This window comes from Myotis yumanensis, unplaced genomic scaffold (assembly GCF_028538775.1).
Source record: "Myotis yumanensis isolate MYYU_CA2020_CCGP unplaced genomic scaffold, mMyoYum1.0.hap1 SCAF_2, whole genome shotgun sequence".
Lineage (NCBI taxonomy): Eukaryota > Metazoa > Chordata > Mammalia > Chiroptera > Vespertilionidae > Myotis > Myotis yumanensis.
In genome coordinates, this window is record NW_027223753.1 from 12448315 (window position 1) to 12469876 (window position 21562).

Below are 21562 nucleotides of genomic sequence, written 5' to 3' on the forward strand. Positions count from 1 at the left end.
CTCTTAAATATGTTAAAGGGATACTAACTTAAAATTTTTAAATGACAATAGAAATTCCTTGTTTTACTTTTAAAAAATCTTTTAAGATAACAAAGACAGTGGTGAATATATGGACCAAATGAGTGAAAGAAAAACAGAATACTGAAAGAACATGGTATCACTATCTTAGAAATTATACAATACGTTATTTATTTAGAAACTTCAACTATATGAAAAATATCTGAGAACCAAGTAGTAGAAGTAATTTTTGAATAGCCGATGTCACACACTTTAATTTTAAGAGAGAATCTTCCTGTTTCCCTATATAGTCTTCTTTTAGATAATTCTAACCAGACAAGCAGTTTCTCACCCATGGAAAATCAGAAGCAGAAAGTTAATTAAAAGGGGCAGAAGAGGTAGAAGTGTGACAACAGTCTAAGCACTGTAAAAAAAGCTATACACACTCAAAAAGCACAGCCATCGGGGGAAATTTATAGCAGAGCTAAGAGCCACAAAGACTTCAATAGCACAACTAATGCTCAATAACAATCCCAGTTATCATTAGAAAATTGACTGTGTCCTAGCTGCCGTTGCTCAGTTGGTTGAGCGATGTCCCATGCACTGAGAGGTCGCAGGTTCAATTCCAGGTCAGAGCACATGCCCTGGTTGTGGGCTCAATCACCAGCAGGGGGTGTGCAAGAGGCAGCCGATTGATGTTTCTCTGTCTCAAGGACATTTCTACCTGCCTTCCTCTTTCGAAAATCAATAAAAACATATTTAAAAAACAAAGTTGACTTGTGCTAAGCATATTTTGTCTCAGGTGTTAAGGGAATAGTAACACAGCTTAGAAAGTCTACTTAGCCAAGCATTACATTAGGTGGCTCAGTTGGTAAGAGCATCACCTCATACACCAAAAGCTGGTGGGTTTGATTTCCGATCAGGGCACATACCTAGGTTGTGGGTTTGATCTGCTCAGGGCAAGTACTGGAGGCAACTGATGGATATTTCCCTCTCATGTCAATTATCTCTCCCTTCTTCTCTCTCTCTAAAAACCAATAAAAACGTATCCCTGAGTGAGGCTTAAAAAATTTTTTTTTGTTCTCTGTCACTATACTACAGGTCCTCATCAATTCTCAGGAGACTAGCCAAAAGAACTCTTGACTGTATGAATCCTATAAAAACAAAAGTCAGAGGATAGAATACATAGTAGTGAAAAAAAAAGACAACCTCAAATATAACTAGAAGAATAGTGTGACAGTGAGGTGTGTGTGGGAGCTGTCAGACCTCCTTTTTATCTCCATGCTTGAGATTGCTAAATTACCCTAGAGCAGTGGTCGGCAAACTGCGGCTCGGCAAACCGTGGCTCGCGAGCCACATGTGGCTCTTTGGCCCCTTCAATGTGGCTCTTCCACAAAATAACAGCTCTTCCACAAAATACTGACTTCTGCGCATGGGCCATGAAGTTTCAATCATACTGTACGTGTGCACCCGCACGTGGTATTTTGTGGAAGAGCCACACTGAAGGGGCCAAAGAGCCGCATGTGGCTCGCGAGCCTCGGTTTGCCAACCACGGCCCTAGAGCAGTGGTTCTCAACCTTCTGGCCCTTTAAATAAGTTCCTCATGTTGTGACCCAACCATAAAATTATTTTCGTTGCTACTTCATAACTGTAATGTTGCTACTGTAATGAATCGTAATGTAAATCTCTGATATGCAGGATGGTCTTAGGTGACCCCTGTGAAAGGGTCGTTCGACTGCCAAAGGGGTCTCGACCAACAGGTTGAGAACCGCTGCCCTAGAGTATCCTGTGGCATTAGCTTGGAGAGCCCAGCCTGGCTTTCTTAAGGAGCAAACCATTAGGTATTTGCCAGATTAACGTACACTTTCTTTCCATCCCATCCTAAATCTACCACCCAATTTTGTTCTTATTTGGAAATTACAGAATGTGAAGATTAAAGGAGAAAAAGAAAAAGGAAATCAATCTTAGGAATGATAGAAATCCATCCATAAGGATTATCATAATAATTTGTGTGGGCACCTGTGTGTGTGTGTGTGTGTGTGTGTGTGTGTGTGAGAGAGAGAGAGAGAGAGAGAGAGAGAGAGAGAGAGAGAGAGAGAGAGAAGCAGGTGAGTCTTGAGCTAATATGGATAGCAAACTTCTTCTCCTTACCTGGTTAAGGTCCGCCGGGAATCAAACTCTAAAGGTGTGGATGTAGACCCTGAGGGTGCTGGAGGTTGTAAAGCAGAGAATCTGTTTAAGCTGGAAGCACTTGACCGTAAGGGATCTATAAGTGTTGAGGTTGAGAGAAAAATACAAATCCCATGACTAAAATGCAGCTTCTAATTCATCTGCCTCCCTTGGGTGGAGCTTGAGATTAGACACTTCTAACAAGTCTAACAAGGTGATGCCAATCTCCTGGTCCACAGGCCATATTTTGAGAAGCAGACTGTTAGAATTTGTATAAAAAAAATTAAAAAAATCTTTTCTCATTACAACAATTTGTTCTTGCTTCTTTAAAAACATAATTAAATTATCCTTTGGGTATGGGAGTGATAAACAGAAAGGATGGAGGCAAGCAAAAACAAAACAAAATATAGTTGATCCTTGAACAACACAGATTTGAACTGTGTAGGTCCACTTAAATATGGATTTTAAAATAAATACCTGTACTGCCTTTGATCCACAGTTGGGAGTTCTGCAGATGCTGAGGGCTAACTGTATGCACTGAACTGCACCATTCTACACAAGGAACTTGAGCATCCAGGAGTTTGGTATCTGCAGGGGCCTGGAACCAATCCTCCATGGATACTAAGGCACAACTTATGTTTTTGGGGAGTCAAAATTATACATGGATTTTTGACTGCATGGGGTGGAGGCAAGCAAAAAAATGTAGAAGTAATTTTTAAATAGCCAATATCACACACTTTATTCATTTTAAGAGAGAATCTTCCTATTTCCCCATTTAGTCTTCTTTTAGACAATTTTAACCAGCAGGACAAGCAGTTTCTCACCCACGGCAAATCAGAAGCAGAAAATTAATTAAAAGGGAGAGAAGAGGTAGAAGTGTGACAAATTCCTTTCATGGTTAGACGAGCTGAATTTTCTCATAAGTTGTGGGCTATAACATAAGAGATATCCTTAACCCCAAATTGTTGAAGGATCAACTATATTTCACTTAAAAAAGGTAATAGAAATGTTATGATCTCATTTATGTAAAATTATGTATGTAGGTTTAAATGAATAATAATATTTTTTATTTAAAGAAAAAAAGGTCAAAATTACTTAGTAAAAGGGAAATACAGAAAGAAGGTTAACAATGAAGTTTTTATTCTTTCCATAAGGCTTCTTCAGTTTTTAAGATGTGTTTGTCAAGGTCACATCCCAAGGTCCAATTTTTCAAAATATGACTTTTGGTAAAAGATTTTAAAAACAATTTCAATCTAATTATTTTTACAACAAGCTAAAATTAAATGCTCTGGCTATTAAAACGCATTGAAAGCGGGAAATGTATTTATACATTTTAGTTATACGTTTAAGTTGACTGGTAGTAGAGCGCGGGCGATAAAAACTACCCGCAAACAATGTGTTAACATTCTTTTTCTCAGCAAAAATGAATTTGTCTTTTAAATTACTGGAGTCCCAGTAATTTCTGTAATTATATTGAACTAGGGGCCTGGTGCATGAATTCATGCACGGGAGGAGGGGGGGTCCCTTGGCCTGGCCAATGATCAGGGCTGTGGGAGATTGGCCGGCGGCCAGGGGGAGGGGCCACAGGAGCACACTGACCACCAGGGGGCATCTCCTGCATTGAGCGCCTGCCCCCTAGTGGTCAGTGCATGTCATAGTGACCGGTTGATGGGTCGTTCAGTCACTTAGGCTTTTATATATATAGACTTGTGAACAAAAACAAAGGAACCTAGAGATTAAAGTCTTAAAATAGTCTATTTTTTTAAAAAAAAAAAACACACCTAAGGAACACTTTTGAAGAGGAAGTCATGTTAGTCAGGGTCACCAGTAAGTTTGTGCAGGATTTGTTTATAGATCCTTTCCTAAAGTCATCATTAAATGATGTGGAAATGTGCTGTAAGGTGAATGCTAAAGGACCACAGGTTCCTGAGAAGGGAGGGGCTCTCTGTGCTTACCAGTCTCGCTTGCCTTTGCTCCACCGCTGCTGCCTTTTCCCCAACTGCCCAGCTGTGCTTTAGGTACCAGCTGAATTTTCTCATCAATTGTGGGCTGTAACATAAGTGACAAGATCAATTCTAGGCAATATTCTAGAAGAATACTTTATCTTTTAATTTTCAGCTCAGTAAAACCAATTTTAGTAACAAAATTTTGCTTGGAATGCTGATTTAAGAAACATAAATTGGAGCTGTTCATATTAAAGTGGGATTCCTATGGCCCCTAAAGCACTTCCTTGGAATCCAGCTTCCAGAAAACACAATTTGAAACCACTGGTCAGTCTAGAGAAAGTATTCAAGTCCTCTAAAATGGTGTGCCAGTTTGCTAAATGTAAGCAGTTTCTAATGGTTCCTCTTATGTAACAACACCCATTGATATAAAAAATAAAAAAGGAATACACAAATACCACTAAATGAACTCATTAATCTCCTCATATGATTGTTGACACAATTTCACATTTTAACACAGTCTAATATAGCCTGGGGCTAAGGATGGAAAGGTGGAATGGGAGTATTCATAAAGGGGACTAGAAAAACAAGAATAGAATGTTAGATAGGGAGTTAAGGTCTCTTATCTTTCAGGTTTAACCCTCCACGCACATTTTTAGTGCAAGCGACTAGAACTACAATGTAACACAAAGGCTGTAATGCAGCTCTTTGTAACAAAGGTATTACTATATTCTGACAGTGCTGTCTTGATAAATGACATACTTTCACATAAATCCCTTGTAGTTAACAATGAATTTGTTTAATGGTTTTGACTTTTTTCCAGGATATACTCATATAGAGTATATTATGACTATCTGAATATACACAAAATTGGTTAAAAAACAATTGATATATTTTCTAAAATATGAAGGAATATTGTAGGTTTAATACCAGAGCTATTCTTTTTTTTTAAAATATATTTTATTGATTTTTTTTACAGAGAGGAAGGGAGAAGGATAGAGAGTTAGAAACATCGATGAGAGAGAAACATCGATCAGCTGCCTCTGCACACTCCCCACTGGGGATGTGCCCGCAACCAAGGCACAGGCCCCTAACCGGAATCGAGCCCGGGACCCTTCAGTCCACAGGCCAACGCTCTATCCACTGAGCCAAACTGATCAGGGCATCAGCGCTACTCTTTTTTTAGAGTGTTCATTCACAGAAACAACAGTTAAAAACACAGACACATTAGATCATTGTCAATTGAGATGGAGTAACCATTTCATCTCTTCTGCATGCATGGTCTAGACAAAAAAACAAAACAAAAAAAAAACACCAAAAAAACCTCACAAATACTGATAACATTTACAAAGATACTGGGGTTGATGTTGGGGGAGTTCTTTAAACATAAAATCTTGGTTAATACCCTCTCTTGCTGGAAATGAAAGTGGATGGGAATCAAGTTGTATTCAGCAATGGAATTCCTGATCTAAGACATAAACAACCAAAAGAAGGTACCAGAATCTGTGAGAATAGGTTCCTAGCTAATTAACATCAAGAGAGATCGAGAGAGGTAATGTTTTATCCTGAAGCAATGCTCTGACAAAACCATAGAGATGCAAAGACATATTCCATCTTCTTCCAACTTTATCAAAGTCTGTTTTCTTTTTGTCAACTTCTTTCATTTGATATTTTCACATTAACTTTAGATTGTCTTTAGCATCCTATTGGCAGGCTGCCAATTTTCAGAACAAGGAGTATATTATAACTAAGGATCAAACTAGACTTGCAAATAATTCGACAAACCCACTGAGCTATAGAAGTTTCCACTTTTACAAAATGTAATTCTGCTTTCTCCATTTACAGTGATCAACTTGTGCTGAAAACATCTGCTAGGAGAAAATTTCCTCTCACTGGCCATGGAGTCTCAAGAGAGAAAAAGTTAAATTGAGTATATTAAACATTTATCACAGAATGATTTCTAGTAGGTCCTCTGTTATTTCTTTTAGGCCTTGGATATAGCAAACCATTATGTCCTTTCATGGTTAGACTTAAACAGCTAGCTATTTCTTCCCCAGAGCTAAGGATACACTGTAGTAAACTCTCATAGAAATAAAAAGGACTAATGTTAGGAAAAGTATGTAAGAATACAATGAGCAACAGTGACTTGCAGAAAAAAAATCTCATAAAATCTGCATTATGGCTATTTTATATGAGCAAGAAGGAATCTACCTTTTGCCTCTCAATAATATTTTGAAGCTGTTGTGTGTTTTATTATTATTATTTTTAAAAATATGTTTTTATTGACTTTTTAGAGAGGAAGGGAGAAGGATACAGAGATGGAGACATCAATGAGAGAGAATCATTGATCAGTTGCCTCCTGCACGCCCCACACTGGGTATCAAGCCCACAACCAGGCGTGTGCCCTGACCAGAGTCAAACCTGGGACCTCTTGGTTCATGGGTCAATGCTCAACCACTGAGCCACATCGGCCAGGCTGCTGTTATTGTGTTTTAAATGTAACACTCACCTTAGTAATTTTCAGGAATTTTGAGGGGTCCAGTACCCGACTATTCTTGGCCCCTTGTACAGTGTTCCACCCACCTTCATCCACTCTCTGGACACCTGCCGGGAGAATAGAGTGAGCCAATCTCTCATCTGTCTTAAGTAGGTTTGACAGTGAAAGAGTGAGCAATAGTGTCAACTCAGCAGCTCCAATCAAAACCAAGCAAAAAAAAAAACCAAAAGAAATGGGTAAAGCACTGCTGACAGTCTCTATAACTGCCACAATATGAAAATATCAAGCAGAAGCACTCTGCTTATATTGGATCTCTGATGAAACATTAATGACCATGAAATCAAGTGATACAAATGAGTAGAGATTAAGTGCCAAGCTAGCCAAGGGAGGGACAAAGCTAGCTTTTAAAGAGTTAATGATTATGTTGACAGAGTTTATGATTAGAACACTTTGGGAAAAATCAGATGGAAATTATTTATTCCAAAGTTTACTTCATTTTAAGGTGTCAAATGACAGTATGCTTCAATCATCCCTCGAAACCTGCTTCTTCAACCTTTCAGCTTCTCAGCAGAAAACCTTGACACCTCTTTCTCACACTTTGCATCCATTTGTTAGCAAATCTTGTCAGGTTAACCATTACAATATATTCAGCATCTAGCCGCTTCTAACTACTACCAATACTACCAATTTGGTTTAAGCCACAAATATTTCCTCAATTAGTACAAAAATCTCTTCAATGGCTCCCCTGCTTCCTTATCTGTTTCATCCTGGCAGTCAGTGTGATCCTTGTAAAGGACAAACCAGGTCCTGTGGCACTTCTCTGCTCAAAACACTTCTGTTACCTATTTCACTCAGAGGAAAAAGATTTCTTATAAATGGCCTCTAAACTAAATAATCTGACCCTGACTCTCAGACTCCATCTTCTGCCACTCTACCCCTCTGCCATTTGATCCAGCCCTACTGGCCACCTTGCTGATCCTTAAAAATGGTGTTTTAGGGCCTTTGTGCTTACAATATTCCACTTTGCCTAAGACTCTCTTTCCCCACATACACGATGTCCCAAAAAATGTATACATTCTTTAACAGCCAACAGCTCAATTCTGCAAATAAAATGTATTTTAATAAACACTGCCTTTATAATTATTCAAAGCATGTGTATACATTTTTTTGGGACAACCTACATATACATGACTTAGCTTCCTCACTTGCTCAAAAAATACCACCAATCTATTAAAAAAATATTTCTCATCCTCATATACTTCTTGGTTTTCTCTGTGCTATCTGATATTACTGATCATGAGCAGACTTGCTTCTTCCTTGTGTCTATGACACTTATATCCTAGTATGTACTCCTCCTTCTCCACTTGTTTCTTATCTGTCACTTTTCCAAGAGTTCTTTCCTTCCTTTAGTCAACTATGGACATCCTCCGGGATTAGGCTTCATCTTTTCCCTCTCAATCTATTTTGATAATAAATAAAAGTCATTACCTAAAAGGCATTATGTTAGGTACTAGGGTAGGAAGGTTAAGTGTGGTGTCCCATGAAATTTAAAAGTACTATTTCTTCCCTGGAGGATTAATCTATCATAACTTCATGATGAGATCTACTGTGTCTGTGATAAATAACAGCTAATGGTTACTGAGTATTCACTAATGCCAGTTGTTACACTCAACATGTTACATATACTACCTCATTTCATCCTCACACAAATTCCTCAGTACTAATATTAGATCCATTTTACATATTAAGTGACACAGCTAGGATGTCGGAGAGCTGAAATTCAAACTAGACAGTTTGGCTCCAGAGTCTATGCTTTCTCCCACTATACTATCTGACCCAGTCACTGGCCTGCTCACTCACAGTGAACAAAATGAGATTCCCATTTGGATGCCCTATTGTCATCTAAAATTAAGCAGGCTTCAAATAAATATGATCATTTTCCTCCAAAAATTGTTTCCTCTTCCAATGTTCCTCAATTTAGTCCATGGACTTTCTATTTTCCCTTTTATTTCATCTTTCATTTATTTTCCTTTTTATTCCTATTGCTATTAAGTCTCAACTCCTCCCACATAGGATTTCAGCAACAGCAAGATTTCTGAGTTCGGTGTACCCTTCTGATTCATCATGTGAAAAGCAATAGACTTATTTTATTTATATATCTCCAACATGACATTACTCCTTTGCTCAAAAACTTACCATAACTCCTTAATGTCTATCAAATCGACTCAAAAATTCATAATCTGGCTCCAGACATTTTTTCATTCGTTTTGAACACTTAAGTTTTTCCCAATCAGGTTTTATTCCTCTTTAAAATATATGTTTAATTTCGTAACTAAAATTCTTCCTTCTCTTCCAAATATCTACCGTCCTCAAATAGTGTCCCTTCCTCAAATAAAGATTTATTCCAGTTTTCTCTCTCTCTTCTTCTCTGAATTTTTATGACCTTAATGGAGAATACATCTCATAATTGGTAATATTTTCCATTTGTTTGACTAATGTTCCCTATATTAGGTTTGCCTTCCCAGGTAAACTTTAAGTTTTTAGAGGAAAGGAACTATATCTTCCACACCTTTTCATATCTCCCAATACTGAGTATATAGAAGATGCTCAATAAAGTCTTGTTGATTATTGACTTTGAAATAGTCAAAGAAATCATGTTTAGTTCTTACATTCTCTGCTATAACTCAATACCCCATCTCCAGATGAAACTTCACTTATCAATTACCACTCTATTCTTTGGGTTATTCTGTCTGATTTCATTTAACGTCTAAATATAGAATTCTTAATATTTGTCCCTCAAACTTCTAAGTCCTCTAATGCCCAGTGGACTCCACCCCTCACCTGGTCTTCTCTTCTCTTTGGTCATGAGCTGTTGGACCTTCCTTTGCTCTTCTTGTTCTTCTATTTTAGCCTCTTTGTGAATCTGCTCAATAGTTTTAGGCCCTTGATCTGCTCTTCGAGATACCCAATTACACTATAAAAGGAGAAAATAAGGTTATCAGCCAGATTAACTAAAAAGAAAATTCAAAAATTTTTGAAAATCTATTTTATACTTATAAAATCTGTTACTTCAGTTTTTCATCTGAATTACAGATAGCACTGTGTGCAATTTGGGGATTAGATCTAAATAATTAAATTCTTCTCAATCAACCCTGAACTACTGTATACTGAGCCTTCCAATAGTCAATGGATAAAAAGACAGAGTGAAAGACTAGCCCAAATGTATTTTTTTATTACTTTGTATATTTGCAAAGAGGAGAGAGAAGAGGAATCAAGAAAGGTCAGGATTCTTTCGCCTTGCCTTAATCTGGGATACTTCGACCCAGTTCATATCACACTCCATGGGGGTTCTAAATCGAGGATGACTAGCATTTTTCTTTCATATCATGGTCTGGTAACCTACACAAAGTGCCACACCACTCTGTCCTTTTGGTTATCCTGTGAAGGACAAAACAAGCTGTCTCCTTATAATTATACTTTTCTCTTTCCCAGCTGCAATCCCAACATCCTATATAATAAAAGCCTAATATGTAAATTGTCCCCTTGGGCGGTTGTCGACTGCTTGCTATGACGTGTGCTGACCACTAGGGGGTGGCATGGAGCATGGCGGGCGTCAGTGACACAGCGCTGCCAGCGGGCAACAGTAGAGGCGCTGCCAGCCCCAATGAACCCCAACAAGAGTGGGACCACAGCGGGATGATGGGGCGGGTGAGTGGGCAGTGCGAGGCCAATGAGGGTGTGAGCAGGGGTGCAGGTGCTGCCCAGGGCCCAGAGGTCAGCTGGGACCCACCCTTCCACGCCAGACACTCGTGCTTTGATCGCCAGCCACGCCTAGGGACTGCACCTGTGCATGAATTTCGTGCACCAGGCCTTCTAGTTTAATGTAAGTACAAGTGGTTGAAGGATTGAGCAGAGACGTTTTTCATATTTACATTTTTATACTAGCTAGAGGAAAGGATGGTTTAAATCAGCATTGAAATTCTGATAAACTGGCAGTGGCTTTGGTAATAAGGATTCTGAGATCACATCTGGGCTTAACAAGATAAAGAACCATAACCAATGCTATCTGATTTGGCTGCAGAGCAGGGCAGGAGTAGGACCTATATTCATTTTCTGTACTTTATGATCAGCTGCAGTATATTCCTTGCAGGAGTTAAAATATGAAGAGACAAAAGAAGTGGTAGTGGTAAAAACTGTTTCTGGTATGAGAAATGAAGAAAATGAAAGCAGGACAACAGGAGGCTATATAGGAAAAACAACAGAGGAGAAAACAACATCTCTTCTGAGCTAGACACCTCACTGACTCTTTACAATACATCTGCAAGGTAGACAACACACCTATATTAGAGACTTAAAATATAAGGCTCGGGGAAGTTAAATGTATTCATTTTGAAGATAAGGCTTCCTGATTATTTAGCATCCTGAGACTAAATTTAATTGACCACAGTTTGAATTCAGAATGGCAGATTTCAAAATTGCAATGTGGTCTGATAATCAGAGTAAAGAGAAGAAACACTTAACAGGCAGGTATATGTGCCTTCAGTCCTTTCACACAGCTCTCCATGAAACTTTGTCAATTTAATTTATGACTCCAAGAGCAAAAGCATTTAAGTTTTTACGCGTGTAAATACGAGGAGGAACTCTCCAACCCAACTCCTTAACAGACTGGAGTGGTAGGCTCATTGTTTTCTACTTACCAGCCGTAGGTCTATCACATCCTGAAGCATGAATCGAATCCTAGATGAGGTTTTTCTTTCTTTCACAATTTTCTCCATCTGATTAAAATACTGGTCCATACGTGGCTACAAGAGACAAAATCATTAGTATTCTTGGCTGAGGAATTCAAATGCAATTTTTACCATGTAGAATTTTTAAATGGCCTAGGAATATAAGTAGGGCCAAAAGGTAATGTGGTAGAATTTTTAATTGAGCATATGACACCCAAAATAAAAGATAAAAATTTCAGGCAGCTGGCTGTGGTCAAAGAACTAATTATAGGCCAACCAAACATAAATGGAAATGTCATATTGCAGCTCCCTGGAACCTTAAGAGAGAGGTGGCTATGTCCTTTGTCCCTTCCCCACTGTTTCTGCTGAGAACATAAGGACAAGGGGCTACACCTTAGGAATAAACAGAATATTAAGCTGGAGAAACTTGGTGTTTTGATCATTAGTATTTTGAGTTTAAAGAGTTCTCCAAAAATCTAAGACCACCCTCAGATTTCACTTCTGAATTTTACTTGCACATATGAGAAATAAACCTCAATCTTGTATAAACTACTAACATTTGGGGTTTTCTGTCACATCAAAACATAGTCCTACCTATGAAATATTTCTGACATTTCTTTGAAGCATTTCTAATTTCCCAACCCCTTATTTGTAGAGCATGTTATGTTTTGAATTATGGTACTTTTAATTATTTCTTATATTGTGGTAAGATAGCTGTATCATTAAGTAGATCATGGACTTAAGAAAGCTACTGGGTTTTCTTCATTTCTGTATCACCCTCAATCCTGACCATTAGTAGTTTTTCCCCCTTTATTTCTGCTCATAATTTGTGTATACAAGTGACCTGTGAAATGGTAATGCAGAAAAAGGACAAGGCACAAATAATCTGAACAACTCATGAATTGACTTTTATGTAATTTGGGAGCTCTTCACTTCTGACGTTAATGGAAATGAGGTAAGGGCATGATGGTCAAACACTAACAATGAGAAGGGCAACAGAGAAAAATAAGCAGCCTCGACAACTGGGGGACGATGGACCACTTCCTTTGACTGTCTTAGTTCTTTTGTAATAGACAGACTCCCTGCTGGAAATTTCCGATTTTGGACTTTTACCTTTGCTTTCTCAAAATCCAGATCTTTGCCAATGGTGGTGAGCAGGCGACACAGGCACTCTAGGGATTCTTCATCATGGTTCTTCAGCAGCTTCACCACACAGTCATGCATGATGGCTTCAGTCAGCATCTTGAGTTTAAAGAGTTCTCCAATGAACTTGATGTTACCAATGGATCTCCGCCGGGCTTTGTCCTTAGCTTCTTCCAGTTCATCATGAAGCCTTGTCCTCTCCTCTGGCTGTTGTATAAGGAACAGAATGATGATGAAAACTGTATTGCATAACCGACGCTAAGAACGTACACTGAAATTCATGGTCCTTACCCTTTCTGGGATCAGGATAACCTTTGAGAATCTGACTGCAACTAAAGTCCTACTCCTCAGAAAAATGAACGATACTTAAAAGTTTACATCCATTTCAGGAGATTTCTGGCACTCAGTGACCTTTCTTAAGATGGTTCTGAATCTCTGACTTAGAAGTTTGAGTAACTCTAACATGCAGTATTAAAAGAAATAACATTTTCTTCTATACATCAATATAGTTTATGCACATGAAAAAAAGGCCACAGGCACCTACAGTAGGGAGATGTAGTAGCAGGCGACATAAAATTCTATTTGATAACACTCAAACTGCACAAGCACTTTCTTTCTGTGAAAAGACTTACAGCACTGGCAGCCTCGAGTTCTCTCTGCTTCTTCTCAAAGACATCATCATCTGCTTTATCTTTTTCAAACTCCTTCTGGCAACGGTTCAATAGCAGCTTCCGGAAATTCACTGTGTTCCCAGGCTTGTCTGCCATGGGTACTTTCAGCTGCATCCAGATGGGAAAATGTAAAAGCAGCAAGATTACTTAAATATGTTCAATGATTTGCCCAAAATATCAATTTTATTTATTTGCAAAATAATGCTGACTGGACCACAGGTAAGCATTCAAGAAATATAAATTTAGTGTCAGGCATTTCATGTTTCAATGGTAAGATGTCTTAAATTTTATGCAGAAAAGATGCACACTCCTCTCATATAAATGTACTCTTATCTTTTATGGCTGGTTGTGCCTTTAGCTGACTTTGAAATCCATGTAAGATTATTACAAATATGACTCCGTACTTATCTAGACGTTTTTAGCTCTGTAGGCCTATTACTTTTGTTTTTCTTACTATTATTGTAGGTACTTGGTTTAAAGGAACAAATAGAAATGGCATGAATTTCATGGTCAAAGGAAAAAGGTTGTAGGTGAGATCCTTATTCTAGGAAATAGCAGAAGGGGGAACACATTTTTGAGATATCTTTTTGAGATATCTTTTCCTCAGGGGAATGTCAAGATACTGCAATGCTAGTATTTACTTTAACTATCAAGATATGATGTTTATTAATTATTTCAATTGACTAAATTATTCTATTTTACAGATGAAATTCCCCCGAGCACCATTTTAAACAGCTATTGCATAACATGGCAAAATAATTTTTTCTGGAATCACAAAGTGGCTTCCAAAGTTCTGAAATGCATGGTATTTGCTCTAGGTCTAGTGAAAAACAGGATGCATTGTATTTATACTCACAACAGTTAATGTTATTAACCTGAATGGACAGCTGCAGATGAAGGCTGAATGGCTAGAGAAACTTATTGAGAATGGAGACTATGATGCTATAGTATATCTGTGCTAGAACTGATGGTACATTCTCTAACACAGTCCCTATGACATATGAGAGACCATTTAACAACTGCCCAGTCTAGTCAACCAATGGACCAAGTGTTTCATTACATTTTAGACAACCACAGAAACACTAACATGTCCTTATCTCCAAACTCAAGCATACAACTGGAAGTGACTATAGGTCATTTCATAGTCAAGCCTACTCTGATCACACAAGAAGTTAGGCATTTAATCAGCCTTCCAGAAAAGAAACACCACTACATGAAGACAAAGAATTTCCAAAGCAAAAGCCAAAAGACTCTATTTTCTAACACTATAGGACCCAGAATATACAACATGACACAAAAAAGAACCAAGAGGCACATTCACGAGCAAGGTGGTACATAATAGAGAACCAACATGATGTTAGGTTCCAGAACAAACTAAAATGGCTCTGAAAATCAGCAGTTATATCCAATATGCTACTTTATTTATTATTTTTTTAAGATTATTTTTAATCCTCACCTGAGGATACATTTCCTACTGATTTTAGAGAGAGAGAAAGGGAGAGGGAAAGAGAGAGAAAGAGAAAGACTTGTTTTGGAACATGATCTTAATGTCCTCTGGGGATGGTTAACAGGGAAATAGGGAATAGGCCAATGAGAACATATCCTCTTAGAATAGTGATGCATGATAATTTTTTTATTATAAATACAACGGGATGATGACATTATTAAGTTAGCATGTGTTGTCCCTGGGCATTGACTGGTCAGGAGACCCAATGAAACTGGCTAGAAGAGAACTTGAAGAGTGGGTGTCTTATTCTGCTAAAGCTACGGTAACAATACCACAGACTGGTGGCTTAAACAACAGGTATTTGTTTCTCACAGTTCTGGAGGCTGGAAGTCCAAGATCAAGGTGCAGACAGATTTGGTTCTTGGCGAGAGCCTTCTTCTTGGTTTGCAGACAGCTGCCTTCTGCAGTATCCTCATGTGATGAAAAGGAAGCTCTAGTGTCTTCCTCTTTTTATAAAAGCACTAATCCCATCATGGAGGGACTATATGAACGTTTTTGGGGGATGACAAACATTTAGCCCGTAACAGTGGGCAAGGTAGATGCTTGCAAATGTGCCCATGGCTAATAGAAAAAAATGAAAGGTGATGTGCAATGGTTAGAAAAAGATCTCCAGACATCTTTAGTTTTCATTTAACTATAGTCCATGATTAAAACTAAGATGTTTCAAACGGGGTGTTGGACAGATGGCTTCTCAGGGAGGAAGTCGGGGAGTACCTGTATTTTAGTAAGGCTGCTTGGTAAGCTAGATTTTCTGGGGAGCACCTACCTTTTCACTTTTACTCAGCAGTAAACTATCAGTGTGACATTATATTACACTGTAAACTAACAGTGCATCATCTCATATTGTGTTGAGACCCGTCCACATACTGGTCAGCCAGCAATCTTGAATATGAGTGTTGTCTGCAACCGGCAGTCATTTTCTTTAAGCAACAAGACCTGTGCTCCTGATATATGTGTTAGTGTTGAGGGATACTTCTTATCCCTATAAGGATAAATCCCAGAAAATCATCAAGAGCTGTCAGCTGTGTGTTAATTATGGCAATCAAATAGGAGAGTAGAAAATAGAAAGCCACTCTTGGACTTGCTTAGCATGAATAAGACTTTCAATGCTGTCTCAATACATAAAGATGCTAATGGTAACACTGTGGCTCAGTAGCATGTTCTGGTCTGAGGTAAAGTATTTGGAGTGACTAATATAATATAAACCAGTGGCACATCTGTGCTAAATCTAGAATGTGATATAAACAGGAATAAACCAATTGTCCAATATAACTCATGGGTCCACTGTGACAATACTATCCTCCACCTGTGGTTATGTCCTGATCTTAGCAAATCACCTGCTAAAACTGAACATAACATATTCCATCTGTACTATGAACACATTTATCAAAATACATCTCTACTAGATACATCTGAAGTGGCATAGTGGTATATAGTACTGAGGGATGCCGACAAGATTGAAAAAGGCGTGGGCTAATTATGAAAGGCTAAGCTGTTTCTCAGCAATCTTTTCTTCAAAGCATTCTTCATCTTCCATCAAGCGAGTTGCACATCCCTTCTCCTCCAGCTGACTCCAGCCACTTGCTGTTGCCCAAAGCCAGTGCTTCTTGTCTGTAATTCCAGGCTTTATTTCTGATGAGATCTAATTGTGTCTATTGCTATGCTCAGTCCTGCCACTCTTTTCACATCTTGTGTTAAAACACGTAAAAAGTGGCAACATTATCTGGCATAATAGAACATAGAATGCTCAAAAATCTACCTTGAGTGCCATTCTTTATAGCTGAAGTATGCATGCCTGACACAGCAGAGATAAAATGTAACAAAATTATAGTCTTAGGGTATAAAATCAACTCAAACTGTTAGTTTTTCTTTCATTCATGCGTTTACCCATGCACAAAATGTCTGAGGGTCTATTATGTGCCAGAAACCACTCTGGGCACTAAGAATTCAGCAGTGAAAAAAAAAATTCCCTACGCCTAGTAGCTTACATTCGAATGGGTTCTGAGATGGGGATTTTAATTTAAATTATGATTAAAACAAAGCACAACAATTTAACGTTACCAATAATCCAATTAAACTTTTATTTAAGTACAGATTTAGATACAGGACATTTTTTCTCGTCCATCTTCTCCATTTGCTACTTGATTCAGACGTCCTCCTAAGAAAAGTACTGAATTCTGGTTAAATGCTTTACACTTTGTGAGGGTCTTGCAGGTCTCTTCAGTCATTCCAAGTTTAACTAGTAGAAGGAGCAGTAGTACATCAAGAGCCATGGTTTACTCTCTTATGATGCCCTGAAGCCTATGTGCCAGAGGTTTCACTTAGCATGTGGTAGAGGCAGGTAGCTGTGTATATGTATAAACTAGGGACCCAGTGAACGGATTCATGCACCTTGAAAGGAACTGTGGGCCACGAGGCTGCGGTGGGCACAAGGGTGGGTCTTGGCTCACCCTTCGCGCCCCCGCCTGGCCCCTCCTGCCATGGCTCCTGGTCCCCTCTCTGTTGGCAGCCTCACTCCCGCTGCCGAAATTCCCATGCACTGACAGCGCCAACACCCGCTTGCACCCGCTGACAGCACGGAGCGATTGGGGCCAGCGCCAGCAGCGGGTGGGAGTGGGGTCAGCGCTGTCAGTGGATGTGAGTGGCGGCTGCTGCCCCAATTGCCCCTCAGGAGCAGGGGGAAGTGGAGAAGCTCCCAGGGGCAAAGAGGGCTGGCAGCCGCCGCTTGCACCCTTTGATGGTGCCGAGCAATCAGGACCGGCGCTGGGTGCTGGCAGCGGATGTGAGTGGGGCTCCGGCGCTGGCTGTGGGTGAGAGTAGGGCCAGTGCTGGCAGTGGGTGCAAACGCCAGGCAGGACCATGGCATGTGGGAGCAAAGAATTTTCAGTAACCACCAGAGGCTCACCCCGATGACAGCAACTGGTGCCCCACCTTGGTCTGGTGCCCCTGCTCACTTGCTCCACCATCCCGCCATGGCTGACACCCGCCATGTTCTGCACATACCCCCTGGTGGTCAGCGCATGTAATAGTGACTGGTTGTTCCACCTGTCAGTCTGTTTGCATATTAGCCTTTTATTATATAGGATGTGTGTGTGTGTGTGTGTGTGTGTGTGTGTGTGTGTGTGTGTGACTATGGTGTGTACGGAGCAACTTGGGGAAGGGAACACTATCATATCAATTTCCTTGTATATCTAAAGAATTCCTTTCTTAAAAGCCTACTCTTTAAGAAGTGACGGAAAACTGACACCATAGGACTATATTCTTAAGTCCTCACTGAGATAATCACTGCAAAGTTTTAAATGGAGGTGTGTGATCCACAAGAATGATGTGGAGGTAGGAAAAAAGGTTTAAAAACTGCTTTAAACAGTAAGCACAAGCATTCCCCTAACTCTTAAAAAGGATGTTTAGAAGCATCCTGGGCCTTTACCCACTAAGATGCCAGTAACCATAACCAAAAATGTCTCTAGACATTGCCCAATGTCCCCTGGAGAACAAAACCACCCCTGGTTGAGAACCACTGATCTAGGACATTGTTTAAGCTAAGGTTCTAGTATTTAATGTTCAAAACTTCTATAAATATTAAATCCCTATTTAGGTAATTTGGTAAATTTCAGAGAAAGTTGTGAAATAGAAATAATAGAATGGTTTTAAGGATTAAATAAGTTACAAGTAGTATTCCTTACTCTTACTACTACTACTGCTACTACTTATGATCATAATATATGACTAACTAGATTCCATTATTTAAAATGGCCACCACTGATAGTCCATGGCAAGTGGCATAGGTCTAAATTTTACAACTATGAATCAGGCCAAAGGCCTTGCAATGTAACCTGTGGAACACATTGATGATGACATGAAGTTACTGAAATAACTTAATGAATACAATTGGTAGGAAAAGAGCACCTCTACCAGGTAATAGCTTAATTCTTTATTCTATTGTCTTCAATTTCTCTTAGTCCACTGGCAGGTATTATTTCCTAAACTAATAATGATCATAAAAACAAAACAGAACACCCCAAAACAGTGCCTGTGGTCTATAGCAGAGGTTGCCAACTTTTCGGACCTCACGGACCACCAGTGGTCCTTGGACCACCGGTTGGTGAGCACTGCTCCAAAGGTTTCCTTAAACCAGAGGTCACCAACCTTTTGGACCTCACGGACCTTGGCGACCACTGGTCTATATAGGATTACACATATCATCTACAGTGTTTTGTAGCATATAAGAAAATGCTGATTTAGGTACTGACAGATGACTTATCCTAAACAAAGGACATAAACTTACGATATTGTTAAATACAGGACAGTACTGTAAATATATTTTTGTTATGATCATCTTTTCTCTAGCTTACTTTATTATAACAATACAGTATATAACACATAAAACATACAAACTGTTTATGTTATCAGTAAGACTTCTAATCAACAGTACTATTAGTTAAGTTTTTGGGAAGTCAAAATTTATACGTGGATTTTTGACTATGTGGTAGCTCAGTGCCTCAATCGATGCACTGTTCAAGGATCAACTGTAATCCAAACTCAAGGACTGAAATGATTTGATGATGAACTATAGTCCCTCTGAGAAGAGGTACATTTCTGGTTCACTCTTGTTCCAAGTAAGTAGTCCTTTAGTATCCCAACCTAAAGTACAGGAGGATTTGTTAGAGTCTCTTCCAACACTCACTTTGGTAGACCTTGGTCACAACTTTTTTCGCCTTAGTCCAATGAATCATGAAAAACAAGATGTTCAAGACTTTTAGCTGATTCTTTTAGGGGGAGTTTTACCAAATGTTTCACTTTTCTTTCGATTTCCACCTTTTCTAGGATCTTAGCCTTAATAAATCTTTATTGTCTTCTAGTTCTCTGAAGCCTTTAAGATTTGTTTAAATATTGTGACTAGCCTTTCTAATATCCATGGAAAAGTGGTCTGAATTACCTAACCTGTCAATAGAAGACATAATACTCATCTCTGTGTACTTACCCTTAATCCTACTTCCTTTTCTCTCTTAACTTAAATATGAATTTTAGTGTTTCCAATTTATATACTTTTATTATATATGTACTAACAACAGTTTTATTTTGCATATTATAAAACTTTATTAAATGGTGTCTGGTTATTCAGTACTATTTTTTAAGTTTGCTCTATGATGATACATTTAGTATTACTTCATTCATTTTAACTGCTGTGTGTATAAATACATATTGCTACTTAGATTCACTGACCAAATAAATTGTGGTATGCTGTTATTGTCATATTTAGGCTTATTTCATTTCTTTCTTATTACTCCCTATTAAAACCAATACATAGACATTCTTATATATCACTGCTTGTGCATATCTGGGGAATTTCTCTGAAATGAAATTGCTGGGGAATAGTATATAAACATCTTTGATATTACTGTCCAATTTACTCTCCAAAGTGACAAGTGACTGTATTTATCTTCATCAACACTTTTGTTATTTCCTTAATAATGAGTAACAATGAGTATCTTTTCTTAAGTTTATCGGCCAATGGATTTTATTTCTATGAATTGCCCATTTTTAAATTGAGCTGTTTGTTTTCTTTTCCTCCTTAATTCTAGATTCTAACATTTTGTTACTATATGTATTCCAAATGGATAATCCCAACTTATGGCGTCATCCTTTTATTTATGATATTATTTGCTACACCAAGGATTTGAATTTTAATATTTAAATTTGATATGTTTTCCCTTTATTATCTTGAATCTTGCTGAAGGAATTTTTTTCCTCTCAAAGTTCATAAGATAGTCTTCTCAATTTCTTCCTAAAAGATTAGCTGTTGATATTTTCATTACTCCTGCGATGGTTTGATTTTTTTATTTGGCAAGTATTAGGAGCCCACTGCCATCCTTTTATTTCAGGCCCTCAGTATCTCAAAAGTACATTAGCTCCACTAGTTATCTTTAAGGTAGGGAAGGAGGACAATAAGGACAGTAGTTCCCTTAAAGCAGTGGTTCTCAACCTTCCTAATGCCGTGACCCTTTAATACAGTTCCTCATGTTGTGGTGACCTCCAACCATAAAATTATTTTCGTTGCTACTTCATAACTGTAATTTTGCTACTGTTATGAATCGTAATGTAAATATCTGATATGCGGATATATTTTCATTGTTACAAATTGAACATAATTAAAGCATAGTGATTAATCACAAAAACAATATATAATTATATATGTGTTTTCCGATGGTCTTAGGTGACCCCTGTGAAAGGGTCGTTCGACCCCCAAAGGGGTTGCGACCCACAGGTTGAGAACCGCTGCCTTAAAGAAAGAGGGAAAGGTATAGTTCTATATTTATTGACCAGGGTGGGAGGCGTGTTTACTTTGCTGACATTCGCTGAGTTGTACACTACTGATCTGCACACTTTACTGTATGCCTGATACAGTGGTGTACTACAGCTGGCTCATACTAGTGCGTGAGACAAATTGTTCAACAGGAATTCTGTGAGTTAACTGACAATAGTTGGTAGCTTAAAATCAGTCATGAAGAGAATATTTACATCATTAAATTTGACAAAAGCTACAAATAAGACATTTTTCTTTTCCTAAGCAGTGTGAATGTCTGTTAAACTTTAAAAACAAAAATGAGTTTAAAAACATATATCCTGCCCTAACCGCTTTGGCTCAGTGGATAGAGTGTCGGCCTGTGGACTGAGAGGTCCCAGGTTTGATTCTGGTCAAGGGCATGTACCTTGGTTGTGGGCACATCCCCAGTAGGAGGTGGGCAGGAGGCAGCTGATTGATGTTTCTCTCTCATCGATGTTTCTAACTCTCTATCCCTCTCCCTTCCTCTCTGTAAAAAATCAGTAAAATATATTAAAAAAACACACAAAAACAACAACAACAAAAAAACATATATCCTTTGGCCAGCCAGCATTGCTCAATGGTT

General features: G+C 38.5%; 1 protein-coding gene across 18 annotated transcripts in view; it reads right to left on the reverse strand.

Annotated features, from left to right (window-relative positions):
- The window catches only part of EIF4G3 (eukaryotic translation initiation factor 4 gamma 3), a 274226-nt gene that overhangs the window by 30414 nt on the left and 222250 nt on the right, over window positions 1-21562 (reverse strand). For 17 of the 18 annotated variants that reach the window (XM_070404282.1, XM_070404280.1, XM_070404264.1 and 14 more), the window contains 7 exons: window positions 13109-13255; window positions 12447-12683; window positions 11304-11408; window positions 9448-9580; window positions 6619-6713; window positions 4122-4215; window positions 2149-2263 (listed from right to left, as the gene is read on the reverse strand). In XM_070404282.1, coding sequence (XP_070260383.1) covers window positions 2149-2263; window positions 4122-4215; window positions 6619-6713; window positions 9448-9580; window positions 11304-11408; window positions 12447-12683; window positions 13109-13255 — 926 coding nt within the window. The remainder of the gene's footprint in view (window positions 1-2148; window positions 2264-4121; window positions 4216-6618; window positions 6714-9447; window positions 9581-11303; window positions 11409-12446; window positions 12684-13108; window positions 13256-21562) is intronic. The other variant, XM_070404267.1, reaches the window with a different exon arrangement.